The sequence below is a fragment of the Pseudonaja textilis genome, chromosome 3 (genome assembly GCF_049901715.1).
Source record: "Pseudonaja textilis isolate UNSWEBS1 chromosome 3, rPseTex1.2, whole genome shotgun sequence".
NCBI lineage: Eukaryota > Metazoa > Chordata > Lepidosauria > Squamata > Elapidae > Pseudonaja > Pseudonaja textilis.
Window position 1 is genome coordinate 1590167 of NC_141992.1, and position 27984 is coordinate 1618150.

General features: G+C 46.0%; 1 protein-coding gene across 1 annotated transcript in view; it reads right to left on the reverse strand.

The window, feature by feature from the left end:
• Positions 1 to 3271: 3271 nt before the first annotated feature.
• LOC113452151 (lipopolysaccharide-binding protein-like) overlaps positions 3272 to 27984 on the reverse strand; it is a 55114-nt gene continuing 30401 nt past the window's right edge. Inside the window, exon 15 of the mRNA XM_087931949.1 lies at positions 3272 to 3650. Within this exon, the coding sequence (XP_087788075.1) occupies positions 3612 to 3650 (39 nt within the window). The 3' untranslated portion in view covers positions 3272 to 3611. The remainder of the gene's footprint in view (positions 3651 to 27984) is intronic.

The following is a 27984-nucleotide window of genomic DNA, read 5'->3' on the forward strand; positions in this document are numbered from 1 at the left end:
ACGTTCTTCCACCTTTTGGATTGGAGCACACGAGAAGAGAGAGGAAGGAGGAAGGGAAAGAGGGAAGATGAAGCAAAAGAAGGAAAGAGGGCTTGAACAATTTTAGCGAGTGGTTCTCTGCCCGGTTGCTGGGTGGGTGTGGCTACGGTGGGCGTGGCCTAGTCAGTCTCCTGCACCATGGTGGTGGTGGTGGGGGGGGTTTGCTCTCCCTGTTCCTCCAGCCTCCAAGAGGGAGAAAATGGCTCCCTGGGCTCTCTGGAAGCTGAAAACGGGCCCATTCCCAGCCTTCCCAAACTTCTTGGTGGCCCGTTTTTTGCCCTCCTCAAGACTCCACGTGTGCCCTGCCCTTACCTGCATCCAAAATGGGCTGTGTGGGGACTCCTGGGAGGAGAAGGGCGAAACCAGGCGATAGAACAGAAGAAGCCTCGGGGATTAAGGCCACGCCTGGATATTCTGTGTCCAGTTTAGTCCCCACATTACAAATAAAGAGGTTGAGACTTTGGGAAAGGTGCCGAGAAGAGAAACGAAGATGGTCAAAGGCTTGGAGACTGAAAGGTATGAAGAACGGTTGCAGGAGCCGCGTGTGTCAGTCTAATGAAAAGAAGGACTACGGGGGACATGATAGCAGTCTTCCAGGACCTGAGGGGCTGCCCCAAAGAAGAGGCAGTCAAGCTGCTCCCCAAAGCACCAAAGTGTCAGGACGAGAAGCAATGGGTGGAAACTAACCGAGGAGAGAAGCAACTTAGAACTAAGGAGGAATTTCCTGACAGTGGGAACAATGAACCAGTGGAACAGCTTGCCACCAGAAGCGGTGGATGCTCCAACACTGGAGGTTTTGAAGAAGAGACTGGACAGTCACTTGTCTAAAATGGTAGAGAGGCTCCTGCCTGGGCGGGGGGTTGGACTAGAAGACCTCAAGGTCCCTTCCAGCTCTATTTTATTTTATTTTATTTTATTTTATTTTATTATTTTATTTTATTTTATTATTTTATTTTATTTTATTTTATTTTATTTTATTTTATTTTATTTTATTTTATTTTATTTTATTATTTTATTATTTTATTTTATTTTATTTTATTTTATTTTATTTTATTTTATTTTATTTTATTTTATTTTATTTTATTTTAAACTATTTATTATCTTTGTATCCTGCCTTTTACTTTATTTGATTACAATAGTTTTTTTTAAACAAAATTAATTAATTTTTTTCATTTTCCCTGGTTTAATTAACTGAAGAAATAATGGATCTGTTGATGGACGGATGGATGGATGGATTGGTATCCTGCATTTATTATTTTTTTTACCAATAATTCAAAGGAGCCAAGATCTTCCTCCTCCTGTTCTCCCCCAACAGGTTCACCCCCCGCCCACTTTCCCCAATGAATGTCCTTCAAGCATTTTCACTTTGGGCCAAGGGAACCTTTGAAAGCCCCAAATGATCTGGGGCTGATGACCTGCCTTTCCTTGAGTAAACCTCTTGCCTCCCTGATGTCCTTTGGGGACAATCCAGAGCCAGGGACCATCAGCCTGGTTTCCATGCTCGACACCTGGGTAGGGACCGGAGGTGTTGGCCCAGCCTTGATCTCAAACCCCCGGGACTTAATTTGGCCGTGGCCTTCAGAGCTGGTTCTTTACTGCTTTTCTGGCTCCCTCTGCTGGTCGCCTCCAAGCGCAGCCTCCCAAGAAGTCCCATTGTCCATGTTACATGACACTCAAGAAGAACACGGGACAGAACATAGGGTGGGGAAGGGACCTTGGAGGTCATCTAGTCCAGGGGTCACCAACCTTTGGACCTCAGGGACCGCCAGACTCATCATTTTAAATCCCAAGGACCACTAATATGAATCTTGACTGACGGTGACTTGCTGACTTGCTCCTCAGAAAGCAGCAGAGACCCTGGGAAAATTCCCCCAAAAGTCTGCAGGAGAATCCCCCACCCCGTTTTCCTCCCGATCGATCGTTCTTTATTTGGGATCGCAGGATACCGTCTCCAGCTCCGTTCTCAGGAGGAGAGAGAGAGAGAGAGAGAGGAGAGACTTTTGGCTTCATGCAAGGAAAGCAGCAGAAGCCGCAGAAGTCTTTCTTTCTCTCCCCCAAACTCCGCCAGAAAGCAGTCTTTTGTGGTGGCGCAGCCTCTTGGAGCAGGAGGCCTTGCAGGGTCCCAAGACTCATTTCTGGCAGAGTTTGGGGAGAGAAGAAAGACTTCGGCTGCTTTCCTTGCGTGCAGCCAAAAGCAGAAGAAGGAAGAAGCGGAAAGAAGCAGCCCAGTGGCCAGGCCAGGTGCGTAGGGTGAGTGGGGCGAGTCCCCCGCCTCTGCCCTTTCCCCCTCCCCTCACTACCTCATGTTGTGCGCAATGCAAGTGACACAAGCTTTGCGTTTCTGCAGGCCACATAGGCAGTGCAACCTTGTGTTCCAGCGCAGCCTGGATTAATTGCTTTGTGTGTGTGTGACATTTCTCCGCGGATCACCAAAACTTTCTCGCGGACCACCAGTGGTCCCTGGCCCACCGGTTGGCGACTACTGGTCTAGTCCAACCTCCCCTGCCCACAGCAGGAGATCCTAGACCCTTCCGAACTTTCCTTGGGTTTGATACACCTGATCATAGAAAGAATAACGGAATAACAGAACAGAAGAAGAGTTGGAAGGGAGGTTGGAGAGTCTTGCGGTCCAACTCCTCCACCTAAGCAGCAGACCCTACACCATTCTGAACAAATGGGTCTCCCTCTACTTGCAAGCGGGGAATTCTTGAGCCTTTTTGGGCCAAGGGACCCGGCAGGAAATGAAGAAACTAATATTCTGCCATACTGAAAGAAAGAGAAGGGCCGTTGAAGTCTTCCCTTCGCCAACCCCGAGATGCCTGGCTGGGATTAAAAACATCCATCAACCTTCCAGAGATTGTAGCAATGGCCACGCAGGGAGGTTTTTGGGGAGGGGGAAAATTCCATGGGGATTTTTATATAATAATATTTATTTTATTTTATTTTCTACGAACAATCCATCTTCCATTTTAACCGGTACAAATATCTTGTGCAATAACAATTACCGTTTGTTTATACATATGCATTACTTTAGCTTTGATACTCTATTCTTACTTAATCCTGATATCCCTAAAAATGGAAATGTAAAAATTAGCGAAAAATACTAAGCCTGTGAATAGAATCAAATAGGTTAAGATGGGGATTGTCATAATAATTCATTATGACAATCCCTGTCTTAACAGATTTGATTCTATTCTTCTATTCAAGCTAATTTTTACATTCCACCCTGACCTCTCCAACCGTTAATAAAACAATTCCCATTATCATATAATATTCACTTCGTTTCTTCCCTTTAATCCCAAATGTTAGCCTTTTCATTTCTGCACTGTTTTGGTGATCGTACTCTCATCTGATGGAATCTTTTCGTTTTCCAATTTTGTGCAAATACGATTCTAGCTGCGGTCAATACATGAATGATTAAATATGCCTTCTCTTTATTATAAGTTCCATGTTAAAAGGGCTGTTTCTGGGAATTTCCGGCAGAACCCCAAGCCGAAGCCAGTGGAACCAGAAGTGGGGATGATATTCCTCCATTTCCTCCTCTTTTCCTCTGTTTCTCCTCCACACCTTTTCTATACATAGCGCACGTCCGATGCAAAAACCAGAAAATCCTGTGGAGAGATAGAAGGGAACGTAAACACGCCTCTCTCTCTTTCTCTCTTTTTCTCCCCTCATTCTTTCTATCTTTCTTTCACTCTCTGTCCTCCCCCTCTCATTCTTTCTCTCTCTCCCCCTCTTTCATTCTGCCTCTCCTCCCTCCCTCCCTCTCTCCCTCCCCTCCCTCCCATCTTTCACTCTCTCTCTCCTCCTTTCTCTTTCACTCTCTCTCTCTTCCTCTTTATGTCTCTCTGTCTCTTTCTCTCTCTCCCCATCTCTTTATCTCTCTCTCTCTCTCACCCTCTCATTCTTTCTCTCTCTCCTCCCTTTCTCTTTCACTCTCTCTCTCTTCCTCTTTATGTCTCTCTGTCTCTTTCTCTCTCTCCCCATCTCTTTATCTCTCTCTCCCCCTCTCATTTCGTTCTCTCTCTCTCCTCCCTTTCTCTTTCACTCTCTCTCTCTCTTCCTCTTTATGTCTCTCTGTCTCTTTCTCTCTCTCCCCATCTCTTTATCTCTCTCTCCCCCTCTCATTCGTTCTCTCTCTCTCCTCCTTTCTCTTTCCTCTCTCTCTCTTCCTCTTTATGTCTCTCTGTCTCTTTCTCTCTCTCCCCATCTCTTTATCTCTCTCTCCCCCTCTCATTCGTTCTCTCTCTCTCCTCCCTTTCTCTTTCACTCTCTCTCTCTCTTCCTCTTTATGTCTCTCTGTCTCTTTCTCTCTCTCCCCATCTCTTTATCTCTCTCTCCCCCCTCATTCGTTCTCTCTCTCTCCTCCCTTTCTCTTTCCACTCTCTCTCTCTCTTCCTCTTTATGTCTCTCTGTCTCTTTCTCTCTCTCCCCATCTCTTTATCTCTCTCTCCCCCTCTCATTCGTTCTCTCTCTCTCCTCCCTTTCTCTTTCACTCTCTCTCTCTCTTCCTCTTTATGTCTCTCTGTCTCTTTCTCTCTCTCCCCATCTCTTTATCTCTCTCTCTCCCCCTCTCATTCGTTCATTCTCTCTCTCTCCTCCTTTCTCTTTCCTCTCTCTCTCTCTTCCTCTTTGTGTCTCTCTGTCTCTTTTCTCTCTCTCCCCATCTCTTTATCTCTCTCTCCCCTCTCATTCGTTCTCTCTCTCTCCTCCTTTCTCTTTCACTCTCTCTCTCTCTTCCTCTTTATGTCTCTCTCTCTCTCTCTTTTCTCTCTCTCCCCATCTCTTTATCTCTCTCTTCCCCTCTCATCTCGTTTCTCTCTCTCTCTTCCTTTCTCTTTCTCTCTCTCTCACCCTCTCATTCTTTCTCTCTCTCTCTCCTCCTTTCTCTCTTTCACTCTCTCTCTCTCTTCCTCTTTATGTCTCTCTGTCTCTTTCTCTCTCTCCCCATCTCTTTATCTCTCTCTCCCCTCTCATTCGTTCTCTCTCTCTCCTCCCTTTCTCTTTCACTCTCTCTCTCTCTTCCTCTTTATGTCTCTCTGTCTCTTTCTCTCTCTCCCCATCTCTTTATCTCTCTCTCCCCTCTCATTCGTTCTCTCTCTCTCTCTCCTCCTTTCTCTTTCCTCTCTCTCTCTCTTCCTCTTTATGTCTCTCTGTCTCTTTCTCTCTCTCCCCATCTCTTTATCTCTCTCTCTCCCCTCTCATTCGTTCTCTCTCTCTCCTCCCTTTCTCTTTCACTCTCTCTCTCTTCCTCTTTATGTCTCTCTGTCTCTTTCTCTCTCTCCCCATCTCTTTATCTTTCTCTCTCTCTCTCTCTCTCATTCGTTCACTCTCTCTCTCCTCCCTTTCTCTTTCTCTCTCTCTCTCTCTTTATCCTCTCCCCCTCTCATTGTTTCTCTCCTCTCTCTCTTTCTCTCTCTCTCTCCTCATCTCTTTATTATCTCTGTCTCTTTCCCCTCTCATTCGTTCTCTCTCTCTCTCATTCCCTTTCTCTTTCACTCTCTCTCTCTCTCTCACCCTCTCATTCTTTGTCTCTCTCTCTCCCTTTCTCTCTCTTTCACTCTCTCTTTCCACTCTCTCTCTCTCTTCCTCTTTATCTCTCTCTGTCTCAACTTTCTCTCTCTCCCCATCTCTTTCACATCTCTCTCTCCCCTCTCATTCGTTCTCTCTCTCCTCTCCTCCCTTTCTCTTTCTCTCTCTCTCTTCCTCTTTATGTCTCTCTGTCTCTTTCTCTCTCTCTCCCCATCTCTTTCTCTCTCTCTCTCACCCTCTTTTACATTGACTTTCTCTCTCTCTCTCTCATATTTTCTTTATTTCACTTCTAGCCAAAGTTTGCCTAATTTAATAAGTTTCTACATCATCAAAAATACTTTCATTATAAATATTTTATATCCCCATATAATTGTTCCCATGTTTTTCAACCTCCTAAAACAGATGTGGGGAATTATTGCCCTTTAAGACTTGTGGACTTCAACTCCCAGAATTCCTAGCCAGCATGCCAGCATGGCATCATCATAACGATGGAATCCCAATTATAACTTCAAAAAAGGCAACTATGATCTTATAAACAACAATCTCTCATCCCTTGATTGGCACTTTCTATTCTCTGGATGCAATACTGTAGAAGACCATTACAACATATTTTTACTTGAAGTCAAAAGAGTCATCAAACTATATGTACCAATAAAAAGTCCAAAAACCAGAAAACCAGATTACCCATAACAATTAGGAAACTTCCAATCCAAAAAGAGATCACTTTGGCGGGAAAAACAAAATCTGGTCACATTGCCAATTTCAAAAGCCATATACAAAAATTTATGCCACCAGATAAAGACTGAATGCACCAATTATCATTAAACAAGAGGAAAACCTTCACGACTTTCAATTCCACCCATGCTTTTACAATTTTGTAGACAACAAACTAAAGACTCAAGGTCCATCCCACCCTGAAAAGATTGCTAATGACGACACCATTAAAGCCAACATCTTTAACACATTCTTTGGCTCAGTATTTGTAAACAGCAATGGATCATGCCCAGTATTTCCTAGCCAAACCACAGATAACTACAATGATCTAATACAAATCAATTTTACAGAAGACAATCTTGAAAAAGCACTACGCAATCTAAAACCATCTCTATCTATTGGACCGGACGGAATATGTGCCTACTTTTAAAAAGCTATCCACTGCTATAGCCGAACCTCTAAGCATAATCTTTGAAAAATCTTTCAGGACCAGCTCCTTGCCTAACCTATGGTCACAAGCCACGGTCATCCCCATCTTCAAAAAGGGAGACCCCAGCCTAGTTGGGGTCACCTGTAAAGTCATGGAATCAATTATTAACCAATCCATCATCCTCCACATAGAGACAAACAACCTACTCTCCAATAAACAATTTGGTTTCAGAAAAAAACTATCCTGCAATCTGCAACTCTTACACTGCAAAAATACATGGACTACACAACTCAATCAGGGCAAAACAATGGGACGCAATCTACACAGACTTCTGTAAAGCCTTTGATTCAGTGGTACATGACAAACTACTCCTAAAACTAAAATCTTATGGTATCTCTGGACTACTGCATAACTGGATAGAGGCATTCCTGTCAAACAGACAGACAGCAAATGGTCAAAATTGGGAGTGTCTATCAAATTCTGTACCTGTCAACAGTGGTGTCCCCAAGGCAGTGTTCTAGGACCAACTCTCTTCATACTCTACATAAATGACCCCTGTGATTATATCAAGAGCAACTGCGTTCTCTTCGCTGACGATGTAAAGCTGTTCAACACCACTGACAATACTGCTACCCTTCAAAAAGACCTTGACTATGTATCAGAATAGTCAAACAAATGGCAACTTCAAACCTCAACAAATAAATGATCTGTCTTACATATTGGCAAAAAAAAACAGAAAATAAAATACAGGCTGAATAGTCAAGACCTTGTAAATGATCCAAACTTTGTCAAGGATCTTGGAGTACTCATCTCAAATGATCTAAGTGCTAGAGCCCACTGTAACTACATAGCCAAAAAGGCATTAAGAGTTGTTAACCTAATCCTACATAGCTTTTTCTCTGGTAATATCACACAACTAACTAGAGCATACAAAACATTTGCTAGACCAATGCTCCAATACAGCTCATCAGTCTGGAACCCACATTACATATCTGATATTAGCACAGTTGAGAAAGTCCAGAAATATTTCACAAGAAGAGTTCTCCACTCCTCTACTTGTTGCAGAATACCTTATGCTACCAGACTTGAAATTCTAGACCTAGTAAACCTACAACTATGCCGCCTTCGGTCCGATCTAAGTATAGTGTATAAAATCATACATTGCAATGTCCTATCTGGCAATGAATACTTCAGCTTCAACCATAACAACTCAAGAGCAAACAATAGATACAAATTCAAGGTAAACTACACCAAACTTGATTGCAGAAAATAGGACTTCAGCAACAGAGTGGTCAATGTCTGGAATACTCTACCTGGCTCTGTGGTTTCTTCCCCAAACCCCAAAAACTTTAACCTTAGACTGTCTACTATTGACCTCACCCCTTTCCTAAGAGGCCTGTAGGAGGCGTGCATAAGCGCACCAACATGCCTACCGTCCCTGTCCTATTGTTTCTTTTATTTTTTAAATTTTTCTTATATGTATCCATGTATTCATAATTATGTTTTTTTACTTATACCTATTATCTTGTAAGCAATTGACAAAAACAAAAATAAATAAATAAATAAATAAAATAAATAAACAGGACTCGCAAGATGCATCCACCATATGTTCTGCCTGCTGGATGTAATTTCCTATTTAAAAAGAAATAGAAATTATGGGCTGATTCTCAAGGACAAGCTGGCTTAATATAATAGCTTTCCAAGTTACTGAAAGAGTTGTTTTGATTTTTTCCCCCTCTCTCAGCATAATTGCAATATTTTAAAATCCTCAGTGACCAGCATGATGGGATCAGACGCGGTAATTCAGCCGGTTCTGAGCAGTTCTGGAGAACCGGTAGTGGAAATTTTGAGTTGTTTGGAGAACCGGCCAATCCCACCTCCGACTGGCCCCGCCAACCCCATCTCTTCTCTGCCTCCCACTGAGTCCCAGCTGGGTCTCCTTTGGTTGCCCTGCACAGGAGAACGGAGCTGGAAAGCAGGTTAGCGGGATGGGGACTGGGAGGGAATGGGGATTTTGCAGTGTATCCTTCCCATGCCACGCCCACCAAGCCACCCCCACAGAACTGGTAATAAAAAAAAAATTGAATCCCACCACTGGATGGGATCCATCGGATGGACTTCCCACTCTAGTCTTCTCCATCTGCTCGGTGAAGGCCAACCCATAAGCCCCGGGGAGCAGAAGTGACGAAGTAGAAACTAGAGACTAGTCATCTTACAGTTGTAGGAACTGGGCATGGCTAGTCTGGTGAAGAGAGAGCTTGGAAGCTTTCCAGAAGAGACTGGACTGGCATCTGTCAGGAATGGGGTAGGGTCTCCTGCTTGGGCTGGGGGTTGGACTCGATGACCTCCAAGGTCCCTTCCAACTCTGATTATCTGTTATCTGTTATAACCAGGTTCCGGGCCACTTTCCAGAAGCAGCCTTTGGGCTTAAGCTGTTTCGTCTGTTAAACGTACGATGAACGGTTGCAGGACCTGGGCCTGGCTAGTCTAGGGAAGAGAAGGACCAGGGGAGACAGGAGAGCATCTTCTGATATTTGTGGGGCTGCCCCAGAGAGGAGGAGGAACGGGGTCAAGCTATTTTCTAAAGCACCCGCAGGACAGACAAGGAATAACGGATGGAAACTGAACAGGGAAAGAGATTCATCCTGGAAATAAGGAGAAACTTTCTGACAGGGAGAACAGTTAACCAGCGGAAGGGCTTGCCTCTAGAAGTTGTGAATGCTCCAACACGGGAGGTTTTTAGGAAGATATTGTCTGAAGTGGTGTAGGGTTTCCTGTAGTGGTGGGATTCAAATAATTGAACAGTCGGTTCTCTGCCCTCATGATTTCTTCCAACAACCAGTTCACCAAACTGCTCAGGAAGTTAAGAACCGGTTCTCCCAAAGTGGTGCGAACTGGCTGAATCCCACCACTGGTTTCCTGCCTAAGCAGGGGGTTGAACTGGAAGACCTCCAAGGTCTCTCCCAACTGTGTTATTCTATTCTATTCTATTCTATTCTATTCTATTCTATTCTATTCTATTCTATTCTATTCTATTCCTATTATCTATTCTATTCTATTCTATTCTATTCTATTCCTATTATCTATTCTATTCCATTCCATTCCATTCCATTCTATTCTATTCTATTCCATTCCTGTTATCTATTCTATTCTATTCTATTCTATTCTATTCTATTCTATTCTATTCTATTCTATTCTATTCTATTCTATTCTACTCTACTCTACTCTACTCTACTCTATTCTATTCCATTCCATTCCTATTATCTATTCTATTCTATTCTATTCTATTCTATTCTATTCTATTCTATTCTATTCTATTCTATTCTATTCTAATTCTATTCTATTCCTATTATCTATTCTATTCTATTCTATTCTATTCTATTCTATTCTATTCTATTCTATTCTATTCTATTCTATTCTATTCCATTCCATTCCATTCCATTCCTATTCTATTCTATTCTATTCTATTCTTTTCTATTCTATTCTATTCTATTCTAATTCTATGCCATTCCATTGCACTCCACTCCCTTCTATTCCATTCTATTCTATTCTATTCTATTCCATTCCATTCCTGTTATCTATTCTATTCTATTCTATTCTATTCTATTCTATTCTATTCTATTCTATTCTACTCTACTCTACTCTACTCTACTCTACTCTACTCTACTCTATTCTATTCTATTCTATTCTATTCCATTCCATTCCATTCCATTCTATTCCTGTTTTCTATTCTATTCTATTTTCCCTTCCTTGCTGGCTTGTCAAGGAGAGAGAGGAGCTGCTTAAGCGGAATTGTTTTCTGGGACAAGAGAGGGAGGAACAAGCCTTGGAGGCTCCTTCAGAGAACCAGGAAATACTCGGAAGAATCGGGTATCGGTTGTTTGGGGAGGAGGAATTTATCTTGGCTCGCTGGGGGCCAAGATTTAGGCGTTGTCGAGGAGCCAACCGTATCTCCCTGGGGCATCTGTCACTGTCTTCCAACAGCAGCTCACGCCAAGCGGAGTTCCTCTCGCCCAACGCTGTTGTTTTTGGACCATTTTCACAGCAGCCTTCGCTTTAAAACCATGTTTGAGGCTGCGCCGCATTCCTCTCCGGCATTTGCTAAGTACACTTTCCTTATCGCCTTCTAACATTTCAGGTGCGCCACGGTGCTCCCGAGCTTGGTGTGTGTGTGTGTGTGTGTGTGTGTGCGCGCGCACGCTTTGCTCTGACAGATCCACCCACCTCTCCCCCAAAAGTCCTCCGTTTTTTGTCTGCCAAATCCTGGCCACAAGGGTTGCAGGATGTTCTTTCGAAGTGTCTGCGGTCAACACAAAAACGTTTGTGATGGAGGGTCGAAGAAATCCAATTTGGGTCCATCCAGGTTTTGTCACCATGATATAAAAAAGATGTTGAGGCTCTAGAGCAACCAGGAGGATGAGGGGACTGGAGACTCAAACATACGATGAACGGTTGGAGGAACTGGGCCTGGCTAGTCTAGGGAAGAGAAGGACCAGAGGAGACAGGAGAGCATCTTCCAATATTTGAGGGGCTGCCCCAGAGAGGAGGAGGAAGGGGTCAAGCTATTTTCTAAAGATCCTGAAGGCCAGACAAGGAACAATGGATGGAAACTGATCAAGGAGAGATTCAACCTGGAAATAAGGAGAAACTTTCTGATAGCGAAAGCAATCAACCCGTGGAACTTTTTGCCACCAGAAGTTGTGGGAGCTTCATCATTGGAGGCTTTCAAGAAGAGATTGGACTGCCATTTGACCAGAACGGAATAAGCTCTCCTGCTTGGGCAGGCGGTTAAGCACCCAACCGCCGAGATCCCTCTTCCGTCATTCGGTTATTCTAGGTAACGTTTACCTCTTGGGTGGACCGAAAGTCGATTCTCGATTTGCTTCTGAGTTCTGACCCAGATGTGGCTTGCCAAAAACAACAGGCCTTTGTTTAGCGTTCTGCTCTTGGGAAATGAGGTCCCGAGTCAAACTGATACGTGTTGGGGCTTGAGTTAGGAGGCTGTTTACTTGTCGCTTCAAACTTGGATCTGGGCTCGTGATCCACTCCGATTGGGAGCAGGTTTCGGCATGAGCTCATCCGGGGCAATGGGCAGCTTTCCTTGCCAGAGATCCACATTGAAAGGAAATGGGTCCAAGTCCAGATGTTACCCATCTGGATCGTATTTCTTTCAACTCGGTGTCTTTTCAGGTTCGTTGACAAGGGCTCGATTTACAGAGTTTGGAATAGAACAGGCTGGATGCATATCCTGGACATAAATTGTTTCAACTTACACCCTCAAAACGACACTAAATAGAACATTGCACACCAGAACAAGTAGACTCAAGGACAGTTTTTCCCCCAAATGCCATCCCTTTGCTAAACAACTAATTCCCACAACGCTGTCAAACTATTTACTGTGTTACTTCTTCCCATCCTCCTATTACCGATCTCCTTTTCTACTTACGACTATAACTTTGTTGCTTGTATCTTTATGATTTATATTGTTTTACTTTGTTCCTTAGCATGGTTTTGATTGCTTAGTTAGTGTTCTATGACTATCACTAAGTGTTGCGTCTTATGATTCTTGATGAATGTATTTTTTTATGCACCGAAGATCAATTCCTTGTGTGTCCAATTACCCTTATATAAATGCACTGCTCATTGCTTGAACGTCTGCAGGCCTTGTCCATACGCACAGTAAACATCTTTTTGCAGATGAACAGAGGTGGAAGGGACCTTGTAGGTCATCGACTCCAACCCCCTGCCCAAGCAGGAGACCCTACACCATTTCTGACCGGTGGCAATCCAGTGTCTTCTTGAAAGTCTCCAGGGGTGGAGCAACCACAACTTCTGAAGGCAACTTCTGTTCCACGGGTTGATTGTTTCTCACTGTCAGAAAGTTTCTTCTTATTTCCAGGTTTAATCTCTCCTTGTTCAGTTTCCATCCATTATTCCTTGTCTGGCTTTGTCCAGGTGTTTTGGAAAATAGCTTGACCACCTCTTCTCTGTGGCAGATCCTCAAATACTGGACGACTGCTATCACGTCTCTACTTGGCCAATAAAGAATTCTATTATATTATACTTTTGACCATCAGAACTACTGTGCGGGGGAATTTTCAATTGCAGCACCAAACAAGACCCTTAAGCCCACCAGCCTCCCTTCCTTCCTTGTCCTCACAGAGATGTCCAGAGAGGAGATGGTGACCACCATCACCTCCTCCAAATCTCAACCGTTTTTTTTTAGATTCTGTCACAGTGGACGACAAAAATGGTCAGGGTTTGAATTGCATGGCAGTAGCCACCATCTTGGCTTTCCGACTCCTCTGCGGACACCCCAGGATTAAAAACAACAAGAGGAAAATAAGCGACCGAGAGATCCTGCTTGCAGATCCAGAGTTCATTGACTTCTCCTTCTTAGGAGAGATTCTGGCTGTCATTGTGCTGACAGCCTGACGGGCTGATGGGTGTGCCAATATTTCTGGTGAAATGTTTCCTGATGGGCAGGCCAATATTTCCAGATTGCACAAGACTTTGTTCTTATCTAAAGTGGTCCGAAGCAAAACTTCCATTCTGGAGCCAGTCTGTTTCCTCTTTCTTTGTATCGTATTTGTTCATCCGTTCTCCTTGGCTGATGAAAGAACGGGCCCCCACAAGGACCAAACTGCATTGGATGAAATGGAGAATCATGGCTTCGACTCCCAGAATTCCCCAGCCAGCATGAAGGGAATGAGGTTTGCTCTCTATTTCTAGAGAACCAGCCCGGAAATAACTTTCCTGACGGTGAGAACAATTAATCAGTTGAAGGGTTTGTCTCCAGAAGTTCTCTGTGCTCCATCATTGAAGGTTTCCAAGAAGAGTTTGGACAACCATTTATCCACAATGGTATATGATGTCCTGGCTGAGCAGGGGGTTGGACTAGAAGACCTTCAAGGTCCCTACCAATTCTGTTATTCTGTTAGAATTAAGGAGGAATTTCCTGACATTGAGAGCAATTGGTCAGTGGAATGGCTTCCCCTTCAGGACTTGTGGCTGCTCCATCACTGAAGATTTTCAAGAAGAGATTGGACAGCCATTTCTCCGGAATAGTATAGGACAGGAGTGTCCAACCTTGGCAAATTTAAGACTTGTGGACTTCAGGTTTGCTTGTCGTTCTGCAGCAGAGTTTCTTCAACTTGGCCACTTTATCCAATTCATTCAACTCACTCAACCAACCAACTCATTGAACTCAATCAACCAACCAACCAACTCATCCAACTTACTCAACCAACCAACCAACTCACTGAATTCAACCAACCAACTAATCCAATTCATTCAACTCACTCAACCAACCAACTCATTGAACTCAACCAATCAACCAACCAACTCATCCAACTTAACCAACCAACCAACCAACTCATTGAATTCAACCAACCAACTCATCCAACTCATTCAACTCAATCAACCAACTTGTTCAATTCAGCCAACCAACTCATCCAACTCACTCAACCAACCACCTAACCAACTCATCCACTCACTCACTCAACCAACCAATCAAACATTTGCTGGCTAAGGAATTCTGAGAGTTGAAGTTGCAAAGGTTGAAAAAACACTGATATAGAAGAACCTTCATCTAGGCTGGCTAGGCAATTCTGGGAGTTGAAGTCCACCTATTTTAAAGTTGCTCAGTTTGGGTACCCCTTACTATACAGTCTCCTGCTTGAGCAGGCGATTGGCCTAGAAGACCTCCAAGGTCCCTTCTAACACACTTTCTCTGTTATTCTACACAAGTGACTTGCCCTGTCGATGGGAGACTTTTTGGTGGTTCCTTGAATTTATGGAGAGGTTCATAAAGAGCCATGGTGGGGCAGTGATTAGAGTGCAGTATTGCAAGTTAACTCTGCCCACAGCCAGGCGTTCGATCATGATGGGACAAAGTTGGCTCAGCCTTCCATCCTACCAAGTTAAATAAGGACCCAGATTTTGGTGGGGGAAGACGCTGACTCTGTAAATGGCTTGGAGAGGCTGTAAAGCACTGTAAAATGGTACACAAGTATAAGTGCTATTACTATTCCTTCCTTCCTTCCTTCCTTCCTTCCTTCCTTCCTTCCTTCCTTCCTTCCTTCCTTCTCCCTGCATTCCTTCTTCCTTCATTGGCTTCTTCCTTCTCTTATTCTTCCTTCCTTCCTTCCTTCCATCCTACCTTCCTTCCTCCCTCCCTCCCTCCCTCCCTTCCTTCCTTCCTTCTCCCTGCATTCCTTCTTCCTTCATTGGCTTCTTCCTTCTCTTATTCTTCCTTCCTTCCTTCATTGGCTTCTTCCTTCTCTTATTCTTCCTTCCTTCCTTCATTGGCTTCTTCCTTCTCTTATTCTTCCTTCCTTCCTTCCTTCCTTCCTTCCTTCCTTCCTCCCTCCCTCCCTCCCTCCCTTCCTTCCTTTCTCCTGCATTCCTTCTTCCTTCATTGGCTTCTTCCTTCTCTTATTCTTCCTTCCTTCCTTCCTTCCTTCCTTCCTTCCTTCCTTCCTTCCTTCCTTCCTTCCTTCTCCTGCATTCCTTCATTGGCTTCTTCCTTCTCTTATTCTTCCTTCCTTCCTTCCTTCCTTCCTTCCTTCCTTCCTTCCTTCCTTCCTTCCTTCCTTCCTTCCTTCCTCCCTCCTCCTCCCTCCCTCCCTTCCTTCCTTCTCCCTGCATTCCTTCTTCCTTCATTGGCTTCTTCCTTCTCTTATTCTTCCTTCCTTCCTTCCTTCCTTCCTTCCTTCCTTCCTTCCTTCCTTCCTTCCTTCCTTCCTTCCTTCCTTCCTTCCTTCCTTTCTTCCTTCTCCCTGCATTCCTTCATTGGCTTCTTCCTTCTCTTATTCTTCCTTCCTTCCTTCCTTCCTTCCTTCCTTCCTTCCTTCCTTCCTTCCTTCCTTCCTTCCTTCCTTCCTTCCTTCCTTCTCCCTGCATTCCTTCATTGGCTTCTTCCTTCTCTTATCCTTCCTTCCTTCCTTCCTTCCTTCCTTCCTTCCTTCCTTCCTTCCTTCCTTCCTTCCTTCCTTCCTTCCTTCCTTCCTTCCCCCGCCCAGTGCTTAGAATGCAGCATTGCAGGCTAATTCTGCCCATTGCCAGCAGTTCACTTCTCATCAGGCTCCCGGTTGACTCGCCCTTCCATCCTTCTGAGTTAAACGAGGACTCAGATTGCTGGGGGCAATACGCTGATTCTGTCAAACCGCTTAGAGAGGATCGTAAAGCACCGCAAAGCAGTGTATAAGTCTAAGGGCTATTGCTCTTCATGTGCCCAGGAAGGCAACATATCCCGGAGGTGCTATCTCTTCTAACACAAACTCTTGGGCTGATCATTCACAGGATCTGAACATCCACAAGATAATGCGCTATTTGCCAGCCTTATCACTCCCCCTCAAAACTACGTCTTCTTTTGGGTCAAGCTGTTCCAGTCCACACCTATGTGAGTTTTCGAGAGGAATGGATGAGAGAACTGGATGCCTAAACATATTTGGCTGGTGTTGCAGGCCACGTCCTTCCAACACGTCGGTTCTCCTGAGCCCCAGATCAGCAGCTTTCAGCCAGGCCAGGAATGTCTGTGAGTTCAGCTGGAGCGACGCGGGATGCCTGCAAGCGTGTGAGAGGCCCTCTCCAAGCACAGGCCTGGGATTGGGACCCAGCCTGCCTGCCAGCTCTAAACTGAAGCCTTGTCGGGAAAACTGGCTCTTATTTTATTTTTTTCACCCCTTAACGGAGAGCAGTATTTTAATTCCTCAGTCACCCCATAAATAAATCAAGTCAATTTCATTCCATCTGTCTTGGCAGTTGCTTTCCAAAATAATTCAGCTCCAGTAGGAAGGGGGAAAAAGATTGGCATGGATAGAGGACGGTTTTTGTGCTAAAAAAAATAAAAAATACAACAAAACCAAAACCAAACCCACACCGAAGCCTCCAGATTCTGAAAGAATTGATGTTTCTCTGTAAAACTGGTCTATTAATCCCTGAATGAGGGAGGGGTGGAAAACATTATCAATCTTGCTTTCTCGGCATTCATGTGCTTGCAGCTGGAATAATTCACGGCTCTCCATCTCTGCCAGTCAGCCTCCTGGGCTACAAATGGTTAGATGCAACTTTCCTGCCCGCAACCGTCACGGTTTGAACAGGCGTGCGTGCATCCTGAACAAGAGCCATGGAGAGGCCAGGACCCCAAATGGGCAGAGTCCTTGGGGCTCTCTGACCTGCGCGGTTTTCTTCCAGACATTTCATGAAGCAAACGGGGGAACGTCGTCGGCGTTAGTGGGCAGAAGCGTGCCCGCGTGCACAATGTTTTTCCCTACGTGCATATGGCTTTCGGAAGTGTTTGGTGCTTGGTACCCGATGTGCTGCCCATAAAGGAGGATATTTGTTAGCTCAGGGTTGAAGTGAGGATGTGATCTCGGAGCTGGGTGGCTTTCTGGCAGACGTTTCGTGACCCAACTGGGGAACATCATCAGGGTTAGGAGGAGTGGGGTGAAGAGGAGCAGAAGGAGAGAGAGGAGGAGGAATAATTGAGAAATGGGACGAGGAGGAGGGGGAAGGAAGGAAGGGAGGGAGGGAGGGAGGGAGGAAGGAAGGAAGGAAGGAAGGAAGGAAGGAAGGAAGGAAGGAAAGGAAGGAAGGAAGGAAGGAAGGAAGGAAGGAAGGAAGGAAGGAAGGAAGGAAGGAAGGAAGGAAGAACCTCTCTAATCAGTTTATAGAGTCAGCCTCTGCCCCCCAACAATCTGGGTCCTCATTTTACCCACCTCGGAAGGAGGGAAGGCTGAGTCAACCTTAGGAAGGAAGAAAGGAAGGAAGGAAGGAAGGAAGGAAGGAAGGAAGGAAGGAAGGAAGGAAGGAAGGAAGGAAGGAAGGAAGGAGAAGAACTATGGGGTCCTGGATGTTCTCTAAGCTTGGCTGTTTCCTTACAGATGTTTCATGACCCAACTAGGGAACTTTGGCAGTGCTAGAAGGGAGGGGGTGAAGAAGAGCAGAAGGAGGAAAGAAAGGAGGAGGAAGAAGAAGATGAGGAGGAGGGGGAGGAGAGAAAGGAGGAGGAACAATTGAGAAATAGGACAAGGAGGAGGGGAAGAAAGAAAGGGAGGGAGGGAGGGGAGGGAGGAGGAGAATTTGGGGTCCTTGATGCTCTGTGAACTTGGTTGTTTTCTTGCAGACATTTTATGACCCAAACTAGGTAACATCATCAGTGCTGCAACAAGAAAACATCAAGCTCAGAGAGCATCAAGTTCTCCTCCTTCTCCTCCCCTTCCTCCCCATTCCATTCTAGCACTAGTGATGTTCCCTAGTTGGGTCATGAAATGTCTACAAGAAAACCACCCAGCTCAGAGAGCACCAAGGACCTCACAGTCATTCCCCCCCCCTCCTCCTCCTCCTCCTCCTCCTCTCTCCTCTCTCCTTCTTCTAGCACTGATGATGTTCCCTAGTTGGGTCATGAAATGTCTACAAGAAAACCACCCAGCTCAGAGAGCACCAAGGACCTCACGGTCATTCTCCTCCTCCTCCTCCTCCTCCTCCTCCTCCTCCTCCTCCTCCTCCTCCTCCTTCTCCTCCTCCTCCTCCTCCTCCTCCTCCTCCTCTCTCCAAACCCCCTTCTTCTAGCACTGGTGATGATCTCTAGTTGGGTCATGAAATGTCTACAAGAAAACCACCCAGCTCAGAGAGCACCAAGGACCTCACAGTCATTCTCCTCCTCCTCCTCCTCCTCCTCCTCCTCCTCCTCCTCCTCCCCCTCCTCCTCCCTCCTCCTCCTCCCCTCTCTCCAAACTCTTCTAGCACTGGTGATGTTCCCTAGTTGGGTCATGAAATGTCTACAAGAAAACCACCCAGCTCAGAGAGCACCAAGGACCTCACGGTCATTCTCCTCCTCCTCCTCCTCCTCCTCCTCCTCCTCCTCTCCTCCTCCTCCTCCTCCTCCTCCTCCTCCTCCTCCTCCTCCTCCTCCTCCTCCTCTCTCCAAACCCCCTTCTTCTAGCACTGGTGATGATCCCTAGTTGGGTCATGAAATGTCTACAAGAAAACCACCCAAATCAGAGAGCACCAAGGACCTCACGGTCATTCTCCTCCTCCTCCTCCTCCTCCTCCTCCTCCTCCTCCTCCTCCTCCTCCTCCTCCTCTCCTCCTCCTCCTCCTCCTCCTCCTCCTCCTCCTCCTCCTCCTCTCTCCAAACCCCTTCTTCTAGCACTGGTGATGATCTCTAGTTGGGTCATGAAATGTCTACAAGAAAACCACCCAGCTCAGAGAGCACCAAGGACCTCACAGTCATTCTCCTCCTCCTCCTCCTCCTCCTCCTCCTCCTCCTCCTCCTCCTCCTCCTCCTCCTCCTCCTCTCTCCAAACTCTTCTAGCACTGGTGATGTTCCCTAGTTGGGTCATGAAATGTCTACAAGAAAACCACCCAGCTCAGAGAGCACCAAGGACCTCACGGTCATTCTCCTCCTCCTCCTCCTCCTCCTCCTCCTCCTCCTCCTCCTCCTCCTCCTCCTCCTCCTCCTCCTCCTCCTCCTCCTCCTCCTCCTCCTCTCTCCAAACCCCCTTCTTCTAGCACTGGTGATGATCCCTAGTTGGGTCATGAAATGTCTACAAGAAAACCACCCAAATCAGAGAGCACCAAGGACCTCACGGTCATTCTCTCCTCCTCCTCCTCCTCCTCCTCCTCCTCCTCCTCCTCCTCCTCCTCCCTCCTCCTCCTCCTCCTCCTCCTCCTCCTCCTCCTCCTCCTCTTCCTCTCTCCAAACCCCCTTCTTCTAGCACTGGTGATGATCCCTAGTTGGGTCATGAAATGTCTACAAGAAAACCACCCAAATCAGAGAGCACCAAGGACCTCACGGTCATTCTCCTCCTCCTCCTCCTCCTCCTCCTCCTCTTCCTCCCTCCAAATCCCCTTCTTCTAGCGCTGATGATGTTCCCTAGTTGGGTCATGAAACGTCTGCAAGAAAACCAGGGAGCATCATCAGTGCTTCAACCCGTGAGCTACAAATACGCTCCTTTATCAAAGAAGCCCCCGTGCTTTTCCGCACAGCCATCTCTGGTCTACAGGAGATGGCGACCAGGTTTTCTGCCCAAGGAATGGAAAGGAAGGTCCAACTTGGAGACAGTGGAAAAGCCCGAGTTCGAGGAAAAGGGGACTCGGGGTCTTCTGGAGAACAAACCCATAACTTGGGATTCCAAAGAATTTATGTTCTATCTACTTGGCAGACCTGTAGCCTTTTTGGGGGGAGCTTTTTGTGTTTGCATTTTCTATGGAATTTTGCTGACCAGCATTTTCCTGAGAAAGGCGAAAGATTTCCTGTGGTTTGGCAAGATTTCAGGGCGCTGAATAAGCTTCCCATATGAAGAGTTTCCTGCTCTGACATGTTCTCCGGAAACCTCGTCTCTTGCGAAAGGGAGGTCAACACAGAATAACAGGCTTGGAAGGGACCTGGGAGGTCTTCTAGTCTAACCCCCGCTTGAGCAGGAGATCTTAGACCATACCAGACAAACGGCCCTCCAGTCTCTTCTTGGAAATCCTCCAGTGTTGGAGCACCCATTGCTCCAACATGGAAGAAAGCCATTCCACTGCTAAGAAATTCTTCCTTAGTTCTAAGAGAATAACGGAATTTGAAGGGACCTGGGAGGTCCTCTAGTCCAACCCTCTGCTCAAGCAGAAGGCCCTAAACCCTTTCGGGAAAAACAGTCGTCCGGTCTTTCCTTAAACCATCTCCGGTGATGGCACATCCACAACTTCTGGAGGGAAACTGTTCCGCTGATTAACTGTCTTCACAGTAAGGAAGTTTCTTCTTAGTTCCCGGTTGCTTCTCTCCTGGAATGGAATGGAATGGAATTAGAATGGGAAGGGAAGGGAAGAGAATGGAGGATGGAGGATGGAGAACGGAGGACGGAGAATAGAATAGAATAGAATAGAATAGAATAGAATAGAAAATATGGAATGGAATGAATAAGGAATAGAACAGAATAGAATGAATAAGGAATAGAATAGAATAGAATAGAATAGAATAGAATAGAACAGAACAGAACAGAACAGAACAGAACAGAATAGAATAGAATAGAATAGAATAGAATAGAAAATATGGAATGGAATGAATAAGGAATAGAATAGAATAGAATAGAATAGAAATAGAATAGAATAGAATACAATAGAATAAGAAGAGAAGAGAAGAGAAGAGAAGAGAAGAGAAGAGAAGAGAAGAGAAGAGAAGAGAAGAGAAGAGAAGAGAAGAGAAGAGAATTCTTTATTGGCCAAGTGTGATTGGACACACAAGGAATCTGTCTTCGGTGCAAATGCTCTCAGTGTACATAAAAGAAAAGATACGTTCGTCAGGAGTCAAGAATCATCAGGTCCAACACTTAATGACAGTCAGAGGGTACAACCAGCAATCAAATCATACCAGGAAACAGTCAATATGTATCATCGTAAGGATACAAGCCACAAAGTTACAGTCATACAGTCCTACGTGGGAGGGGGATGGGTGATAAGGAGTGACGAGAAGTTCATTTACTATCAGTAGCGCAGACTTTGTAAATAATCGATAACACCTTCCGTGTAGGAGGGAGCCGGGTTTCCCCTCTGTTCATAGACAGGGGCTCCCTGCCTCAGTCACAAGAGGTGGCTTGCGAAGCGTCGGCAAGAGAGCCACCAGGTTCAGGGATCCCCAAGGACCCCACACGACAGGAAGGGTTCGTGGGTGGGTGGGTGTGTGGAAACCACCGGCCTAGTCGGTTTGACTTTCCTCCCGAGCAGAGCTGCAGCCCTTCGCGGTTATCCAGAGAGGAAGCCCAAACTCCGAGCGCTAACATACCTGAACGTTACCCTCACGGAACTGGGCAAGCCCGAGAGCGGATCCCTCCTCCATGCCCTGACTTTCCAGAGAGCTTAGGGAGGGTCCCTTCTGGGTCACATTTACACTCCCCACCCTCATTCTTGCTTTCCGTTCACATTCCTTGGATTCCACCCGTGCCTTGGCTCCCTTCTTCTTCTTCTTCTTCCTCCTCCTCCTGCCTCCCAAGGTCCTTCTCACATTCCTGCTTAGTTTCTCCTCTCTGAGATCTATCGTCCTGATTATTATGATGCCCTGCCTTTCCTGCCAAGGTTGTCCCCAATTTGGGTCTGAGCCGAGGGACAAAGCCAAAGATAGAGGCCAGGCACGATGTGCAGGTTTTCTGGTGGCTTTTTCTTCCCCCAATACATTATTATTATTTTCCACCACTACAAACCTTAATTACTTTCTCAACAGCACTGACATCCACGTATAACATTGTCTTATACTTTAACATCGATTCATACCTATCCTTAATACGTATATTAGACTGATTATTATACATCTTTGATCTTTCTGTCTATCCTATTATACCTTGTGTATCACTTTCTTGAGTATTCTTATTTAATCGTTTTTTTCTAATTCTTATCTCTCTTTTTCTAGCCACGTGGACCATCTATGCCAGTGGTTCCCAAGCTTTTTTTCATCCCGCGCCCCTAAAGAAATTTCACTCGAACCTCGCACCCCCTGAAATTTAGACTTTAGGAACTACTGAACGCATTAAATCTACGGTAGGATTGAATCTTTTCAGCTACGTATGTGACGGCCACTAAATAACAATGCTTAACTCTAAAATGAAAACCAAGTTAATCCATTGCAAAATAAATAAAAATGCCAACATAGAGCCAATATCCTATTATTTACCCGGACTTTTCTCGCACCCTCTGGAATATCGTCTCGCACCCCCAGGTTGGGAACCCCTGTTCTATGTCAAATCCAGTAGCTTTCTGATTCTTCTTTCTCTCTCATTTTAAGTGTGAGCCTGTCCACGTCAGCACAGTCTGCTATTTTTTGTACGGTTAACTTTCTGATGGCTTTTTATTGGGGTCCTCCAAGGAAAAGGGCTCCTGACCAAAATGCCAAGCGCCAAGAACGAAGGATTGAGCAAGCTTTATACATTTTCACTAAGGGACAAGGTGGGACCAAGCGAGATAATAAGACGTATCATCGAGCAAACGTTTTAGTAATAGTTCTACAGTTTGTTCTATTGGTCTCTAGCTGTCCCCATTCCCAAGTCTTGGCTAACGAATGTCCTAGGAGTTACCTAATAGACATTTGATTCGCTGCAGGCCATCTCGAGCCCTAACTGTTAGCTGAGGTCTGCAAGTTGGCTAACTGGAATTACTTTTATCAGCTTTCCAATTAGCCAGGATTCTTACAAGATTTACACATGCAGTTCCCTGTGGATAAGCATTCTTTGTTCTTGCCAGACCGACTTCACAATTACAGGCTTCTTGGTTTGCTTTGAAGCGTGTGCCATGACTTGCCTTTATCTTAGCAGATGGCCCATCACTGATACCTTTAAAAACATTCAGTTTCCATAGAAAAGGTTACATTCATTCCCTCTTCCGTCAGCCTGACATTCAACTCCCACCAAGATGGCCGGGTCACTGTCAGCGTTCCAGCAACCCTCCTTTCCAGCCAGTAACTTCAAGACAAACGTCTTCTCAAAGATTGCTTTACTAAGATAGTAAACTGGCACATCTGTGGCATCCACAATCGGAAAGTTTTTGGGTTCCTTTGCAATATTCAAAGCTACAAATCTATCCCCCTCTCGGCCGTCATCACATCACATGGCCCCATTCCGATCTGTCCAAAGTAAGATTCTTATTTCATTCTGCGTCATACTCAAGGACTTTGAACTACCAAAAGAATTTTATTTTATCTACTTAGAGCTACTCAGTTGAATTCACTGCCTCCCACTTTCTCAGGCTATGTGGCAGCGCCGGATCCCAATATGGCTTCCAAAGCTGACAGTCATGCTTGAGAGAAGGGCAGAGGTAGGATTTAGCTGGTTCACACCGGTTTTTGAGAACTGGTAGCGGAAATTCTGAGTCGTTGGGCGAACCGGCCAATGCCATCTCTGACTGGGCCCCGCCAACCCCACCTCTTCTCTGCCTCCCGTTGAGTCCCAGCTGATTGGCTGGGTCTCCTTTGGTTGCCCTGCACAGGAGAATGGAGCTGGAAGGCAGGTCAGTGGGTTGGGGAGGAAATGGGGATTTTGCAGTAACCTTCTCCTGCCACGCCCACCAAGCCACACCACACCCACCATCCATGCCCAACGAGCCACACCCACCATGCCATGCCCACCACACCCACCAAGCCACGCCCACAGAACCGATAGTAAAAAAAAATGAATCCCACCACTGGAGCGGGGCTGGGGGGCTTTGATCTGGCCTGGAAACAGCCCCGTTTTTCGGCTGCGACGTTCTTCTGCAGCCAGCCCTCTGCCAGTGGAAACAGAGCTTGGAGCTGGCAGAGGGTGGCAGGAGACCATCCCAGCCGAAAAAAACGGGGCTCCGTTTTCGCTTGCTAGACGTCTAGCAAAACAAACGAAAAACGAAACGAAAGGAGAAACGTTCTTCCACCTTTTGGATTGGAGCACACGAGAAGAGAGAGGAAAGGAGGAAGGGAAAGAGGGAAGACGAAGCAAAAGAAGGAAAGAGGGCTTGAACAATTTTAGCGAGTGGTTCTCTGCCCGGTTGCTGGGTGGGTGTGGCTACGGTGGGCGTGGCCTAGTCAGTCTCCTGCACCATGGCGGTGGGGGGGATTTGCTCTCCCTGTTCCTCCAGCCTCCAAGAGGGAGAAAATGGCTCCCTGGGCCCTCTGGAAGCTGGAAACGGGCCCATTCCCAGCCTCCCAAACTTCTTGGAGGCCCGTTTTTTGCCCTCCTCAAGACTCCACGTGTGCCCTGCCCTTACCTGCATCCAAAATGGGCTGTGTGGGGACTCCTGGGAGGAGAAGGGTGGGGTGGGTGGGGCTAGCCAGGGTGGGATTTGGGGGTGGGGTTTCGCCAAACTGACAATGAAAAATGATAAAATTAGATCCCAGTTCACCCCAATTGGGGTGAACCGGTAGCCGCCCATCCCTGGAAGGAAAGAGCAAGGAAGGAAAAACAAGGAAAGAGGGGAAGGAAGGAGAAGGGAGAATGAAGAGGGAAGGAAAAGAAGAAAAAGGAAGGAAGGAAGGAAGGAAGGAAGGAAGGAAGGAAGGAAGGAAGGAAGGAAGGAAGATGGAAAGGAGGGAGGGAGGGAAAGAGAGAGGAAGGAAGGGAGAGAGTAAAAGGAAAGATGGAAGGTGGGAGGGAAGGAGGAAGAGGGAAGGGAGGGAGGGAAAGAGAGAGGAATGAAGAGAGAGAGAGGAAGGAGGGAGGGAGGGAGGAAGAGGGAAGGAAGGGCGCAAAGACAAGAGAGGAAGGAAGGGAGAAGGAAGGGAGGGAGGGAGAGGAAAGGAAGGAATAAAGGAGGGAGGGAAGGGAGGGAGGGAGAGAAAGAGAGAGAAAGGAAGGGAGAGAGAAAAGGAAAGATGGAAGGTGGGAGGGAAGGAGGAAGAGGGAACAGAGGGAGGGAAAGAGAGAGGAATGAAAGGGAGAGAGAGGAAGGAGGGAGGGAGGGAGGAAGAGGGAAGGAAGGGCGCAAAGGCAAGAGAGGAAGGAAGGGAGAGAGAGAAAGGAAGGAAGAAGGAAGTGGAAAGGAAGGAGTAAAGGAGGGAGGGAGGGAAGGAAGGAAGGAAGGAAGGAGATTATAATGAAAGTGAGGGAGGGAAGCCCTGCCATGGCCACCCCCAGGTGCCCCCGACACCAGTGATATCAAGCTAGCCATGCCTACCCCAGATGGACACACATACACACACACACACACAGGACACACACATGCCCCTACTTGCACCCACATGAGGTCAAACACAACCCTGATGTGGCCCTCAATGAAATCGAGTTTGACACCCCTGCTTAGCCAGTCCTATGGGGCAGGGGTCTCCAGCCTTGTCCACTTTAAGCCTGGTGGGCTTCACCTCCCAGAATTCCCCAGCCAGCTTTAATTCTGGGATTACAATAATTCTGGGAGTCGAAGTTCGCCAGGCTTAAAGTTGCCCAGGTTGGTGACTTCCGCTCTGGGGGAGCCTGTCTGGGCCTAATTTGTTCATTTGCCAACTAAGACAATGAAACCCTTTTGTTGTTGTTGTTGTTGTTGTTGTTCCTCAAATTCACTTCCCATCACAGGGGAAAAACGCCTCCATTTCTTGTCCCAAAGGTGCTTTTTTGTGTGTGTGTTTTTCCCAAGAGGCAGCTGGGCTTTCTTGTTTTCCTTTGAAGACGTTTTCAGCTCAGAGCTGAAGAAGCTTCTGGGATGAGAAGGGAAACGTCTTCAAAGAAAAAACCAGAAAGTCCAGTTTCTTCTTGAGGAAAAAAAAAAAATTGCACCTTTGGGACAACCAGGACTTGGAGGGCTGAGAATCTCTAACCCTCCATGAAATAATTCTTGAAAAGAAGAAAAGGGGCTGGCTGAAACCAGGCGATAGAATAGAAGAAGCTTCGGGGATTAAGGCCACAGCTGGAATCCTGTGTCCAGTTTGGTCCCCACATTACAAATAAAGAGGCTGAGACTTTGGGAAAGGTGCCGAGAAGAGAAACGAAGATGATCAAAAGCTTGGAGACTGAAAGGTATGAAGAACGGTTGCAGGAGCCGCGTGTGTCAGTCTAACAAAAAGAAGGACTAGCGGGGACATGATAGCAGTCTTCCAGGACCTGAGGGGCTGCCCCAAAGAAGAGGCAGTCAAGCTACTCCCCAAAGCACCAAAGTGTCAGGACGAGAAGCAATGGGTGGAAACTAACCGAGGAGAGAAGCAACTTAGAACTAAGGAGGAATTTCCTGACAGTGGGAACAATGAACCGGTGGAACAGCTTGCCACCAGAAGCTGTGGGGGCTCTATCACTGGAGGTTTTGAAGAGAAAGGCTCCTGCCTGGGCAGGGGGTTGGACTAGAAGACCTCCAAGGTCCCTTCCAGCTTTATTTTATTTTATTTTATTTTATTTTATTATTTTATTTTATTTTATTATTTTATTATATTTTATTTTATTTTATTATTTTATTTTATTATATTTTATTTTATTATTTTATTTTATTTTATTTATTTTATTTTATTATTTTATTTTATTATTTTATTTTATTTTATTTTATTTTATTTTATTTTATTATTTTATTTTATTTTATTTTATTTTATTTCATTTCATTTCATTTTATTTTATTTTAAACTATTTATTATCTTTGTATCCTGCTTTTTACTTTATTTGATTACAATAGTTTTTTTAAACAAAATTAATTAACTTTTTTTCATTTTCCCTGGTTTAATTAACTGAAGAAATAATGGATCTGTTGATGGATGGATGGATTGATATCCTGCATTTATTATTTTTTTTACCAATAATTCAAAGCAGCCAAGATCTTCCTCTTCCTGTTCTCCCCCAACAGGTTCACACACACACACACCCCACTTTCCCCAATGAATGTCCTTCAAGCATTTTCACTTTGGGCCAAGGGAACCTTTGAAAGCCCCAAATGGTCTGGGGCTGATGACCTGCCTTTCCTTGAGTAAACCTCTTGCCTCCCTGATGTCCTTTGGGGACAATCCAGAGCCAGGGACCATCAGCCTGGTTTCCATGCTCGACACCTGGGTAGGGACCGGAGGTGCTGGCCCAGCCTTGATCTCAAACCCCCCGGGGGACTTAATTTGGCCGTGGCCTTCAGAGCTGGTTCTTTACTGCTTTTCTGGCTCCCTCTGCTGGTCGCCTCCAAGCGCAGCCTCCCAAGAAGTCCCATTGTCCATGTTACATGACACTCAAGAAGAACACGGGACAGAACATAGGGTGGGGAAGGGACCTTGGAGGTCATCTAGTCCAGGGGTCACCAACCTTTGGACCTCAGGGACCGCCAGACTCATCATTTTAAATCCCACGGACCACTAAGATGAATCTTGACTGACGGCGACTTGCTGACTTGCTCATCAGAAAGCAGCAGAGACCCTGGGAAAAATCCCCGAAATAAAGTCTGCAGGAAAATTCCCCACCCCGTTTTCCTACCGATCGATCTTTATTTGGGATCGCAGGATACTGTCTCCAGCTCTGTTCTCAGGGGGAGAGAAAGAGGGAGAGAGGAGAGATTTTTAGCTTCATGCAAGGAAAGCAGCAGAAGCCGCAGAAGTCTTTCTTTCTCTCCCCCAAACTCCGCCACAAATGAGTCTTTGCCGGCGCAGCCTCTTGGAGCAGGAGGCCTTGCAGGGTCCCAAAGACTCATTTCTGGCAGAGTCTGAAGGAGAGAAAGAAAGACTTCTGCTGCTTTCCTTGCGTGCAGCCAAAAGCAGAAGAAGGAAGAAGCGGAAAGAAGCAGCCCAGTGGCCAGGCCAGGCGCGTAGGGCGAGTGGGGCGAGTCCCCCGCCTCTGCCCTTTCCCCCCTCCCTCACTACCTCATGTTGTGCGCAATGCAAG